Here is a 3,441-nt window from a genome sequence, read left to right on the forward strand (position 1 = left end):
AGGTGCAGCAGATGTAGTTCATTTTCCTTGACATGTGTGATTGTTTTGGAAATTTGTTCTGCATATTCTGCGCCCAGTACTCCAAACAAAGAATGAGCGATATTTCCAACTGCATCAATGGCACCTCGTTTATGCCGATTAGATTTTACTATTGCGTAGTCTAGCTGCAACTCTTTTTCAGTCTGTTCAAGATGTGCTACCAGAGAAAGACATGCGCTTTTTTGTGTGATTTCTTGACATAAATGGCGCAGGGTTCTTGTGCCATTTGACAGCGCTGCTAGTTCTACCAAAAATCCTTCCATGTCGTAGTAGATTATTAGGTTCCAATCGGTGGTTGATATGGCTGTTGAGCCTATTCCTTCAAAATGAATGCAAAGCCTTGAACCAAATCGCTTATTTTGAAGTTCAGCTCCTAAAGCCAATGGTAAGATGAGTAGGGTAATAAGAAGTGTAGCAAGTCCTTGGTGTAAGGAAGACTTATTCCTCCGTGATGGAATTTTGTTTTCCTCAAGCAATTTGTTGGTTGATTGTCGTTCTGTGGCATCATTTGTTTCCTTGGGCAAGGGTGCAAGCCGATGAATAGGTCTCTTGCAAGTGCCACTAGCAGTTTTTACATCAGCCACTCTCACTACACCGTCGTTTCCTTCATATACTGCCTTGGTGGCAAAACAGCAAAATACCGCTACATAGGCCTTTTGTGGTTTTTTTCCCCTTATCTTGAAGTGAACCCAAAATGGCCCGCAGAAGTCCACGCCTGAGTTGATGAATGGTCTTGCTGGAGTTACTCTTGTTGAAGGCAATTTCCCATAATTTGGCTCATTAGTTTTGGCTTAGCTTTGGTGCATCTTACACAGTTGAGCACAATTGATCGTGTCAGCAATTTTCCCTTAATAGGCCAAAATCTTTGCCTTGTGTAAGAGCGCTTGAGGTCCACAATGATGGTTTTCTTTATGGATCATTTGTACTAATAATTTGGCGAGTGAATTGTTACGTGGAATTAGCATAGGGTGTTTGGCATCGTATGCAAGTTCTGTTGCTTGTAGACGCCCTCCAACTCGGACGATGCCATTATTGTCCAGAAACGGTGACAGGCTGCGGAAAGAACTGTTTTTGCGAACTTCGTTGTATTTTTTAAGGTGCTGAAGCTCTTCCTCAAAGTCCAATTGCTGCATTGTACGAACGATTACCACAAGCGCTTTTTCCTATTCGTGTACGGTCAGGGGAATGTCTGACTGTCACGATTGGTTTCCGGCCTGGTTGGTAAATCTCAGCACGTAGCCGGTTACTCTTTGTTTTGAAAGAGCCATTGTGTCGAATGCTATAAAGTACGCTTCCTTCATGTCCAGTGGTTGCAACAGCGACTGATGTCACCCTTTTCCGTTCCATGTTGATACCTTCGTCGATTAATGATAATGTTTTGGAATACTTTGAAGGCCAATTGTCTTCTTTACCAAGCAAGTTTGTTGGCCCATAAAACCACATATTGCAGGTTTCTAGCCTCCCCGGCGGCAGTCCTCGTGATAGAATGTCAGCTGTGTTTTCTTTTGAGCTTATATGCCGCCATTGTTCAGCGGTAGTGTGCTCATGAATAACAGCTATACGGTTTGCCACAAATGTTTGGTATGATGCTGAGGATGAGTTAATCCATGCCAATACGATTTGTGAATCAGTCCAAATGTATGTAGCTACATCGTCTAACTTAAGGTCTGATTTGACCCTTGTAGTTAATTGAGCACCCAGTACTGATGCACAGAGCTCAAGCCGAGGAATAGTTGCACGTGATTTTGCGCTGAGCAGCCTCACTTGTACTAGTCCCTCATCCAGCTTGTATCTAATGTAAATCGCAGCACCATATGCCTTTTCTGATGCGTCGGAGAAGACATGAATTTGAATTTTTGCTGGGATGTATCCTTCAAATACGTGCCGTGAAACTTGCATGTTGTCCAATTTTTGCAAATCATTTCGGAATGTTGTCCATCTCTCATTCAAATCGGCTGGTAATACTTCATCCCATGTCAGTTTTAGTTGCCAGAGATCTTGAATAAACATTTTTACCATGACTACAATTGGTGCTAGTATCCCCAACGGATCGAAGAGCCTTGCAAGATCGGCGCTGACTGAGCGTTTATTTGCAAGACTGCAGCTTCCTAGGCATAGCTTTACGCAGAATCGATCCATCTTAGGCATCCATGTTAACCCCAACGTTTTAATAGTTTGATCGATGTCATTGTCAAAGTCTATGTCAACTTCATGTTCCTCCTTGCCAACATTTTGCAGTAATTGTGAGTGATTGGCGCACCATTTTCTTAGGTTAGGACCACGTTGTTCTAAGATGTGTATCAGTTGCTGTTGGATTTCCATCGTCGTGGTTAAGCTGTCTGACCCACCAATTCCGTCATCTACATAAAAATTGTCCTGTAGAAACTGAGTACCAAGAGGATATTGTAATCCATTTTCTTTTGCAATTTTCTGCAAACATTTGTTGGCTAAATATGGAGCAGATCTTGTCCTATATGTGATTGTATTTAGCTGATAATGCTTTATTGGTAGGCTTGAATCCTTTCGCCAGATGATAAGCTGGAATTTGCGCTCGGCCGGTTGAATGAGCATCTGTAGATACATTTTTTCTACATCTGTGGTGAAGACGAACCTGGGCAAACGGAAGCGAAGTAAAATGGTGAAAAGCTCGCTCCGGTATACATGAGGTCGTTCAAAGACATGCCAGTGGACGATTTTGCTGATGCGTCAAACACCACACGTAATTTTGCTTTCGGGTCTCACAATGCAATGGTGAGGAATGAAGTACCTAGGTTTACTGATGGAATCAATATCCAATTGCGTCATGTGCCCCAAGTTCTCATATTCCTCCATAAATTGTACATATTGATTATTTGTCTGGAGCGATTTTGCCAGTCGACGTTCTAAGGCCAGGAATCGATTATACGCCATCCCATTGGTTTTTCGGCTACGGAATGTTGTTTTATTGCAGTTGCAACATCCTCAAGTTCCCATAATCGAGCAATGGCTGCATCTAAATTGATGTCATCGTTGGTACAGATTCCACATATTGCATTTGAGATGTAGTTGCCACCAACTTTTCCCGCGATTATCCATCCCAGCACTGTATTTAGCAGAATGGGTAGGTCATCTGACAGTTTGATTTGCCCTGCTGCCATCAGTTGGTTGTAGAATTCCGCCCCAACAATATATCAATTTTGTCAGGACGATTGAATGATGGATCGGCTAACATGATGTTCTCAGGTATTTGCCATTCGTCGATCTTGATTTCTTGCGAAGGCTGCGGGGATATAATCTGAGGCAATACCGGTGCCTCTAGCCGCGTTGTAAAGTTGTTGATCCGAGACTGTGGCGCCACATTGACTCGATGCTGTATCTTAGTGCTCCTCGACCCCATGCCACTAATGGAGATTGATGATGGTT

At 43.0% G+C, this 3,441-nt stretch overlaps 1 protein-coding gene across 1 annotated transcript; it reads right to left on the reverse strand.

Annotated features, from left to right (window-relative positions):
* Positions 1 to 1,152: 1,152 nt before the first annotated feature.
* Positions 1,153 to 2,361, reverse strand: LOC118751767. Its single transcript, XM_036486585.1, has one exon. It carries the CDS (start codon positions 2,359 to 2,361, stop codon positions 1,153 to 1,155), a length of 1,209 nt encoding a protein of 402 aa, XP_036342478.1.
* Positions 2,362 to 3,441: the final 1,080 nt, after the last annotated feature.

The sequence above is a fragment of the Rhagoletis pomonella genome, unplaced genomic scaffold (assembly GCF_013731165.1).
Source record: "Rhagoletis pomonella isolate Grant_MI unplaced genomic scaffold, Rhpom_1.0 Rhpom_scaffold_00980, whole genome shotgun sequence".
NCBI classification, from domain to species: Eukaryota; Metazoa; Arthropoda; class Insecta; order Diptera; family Tephritidae; genus Rhagoletis; species Rhagoletis pomonella.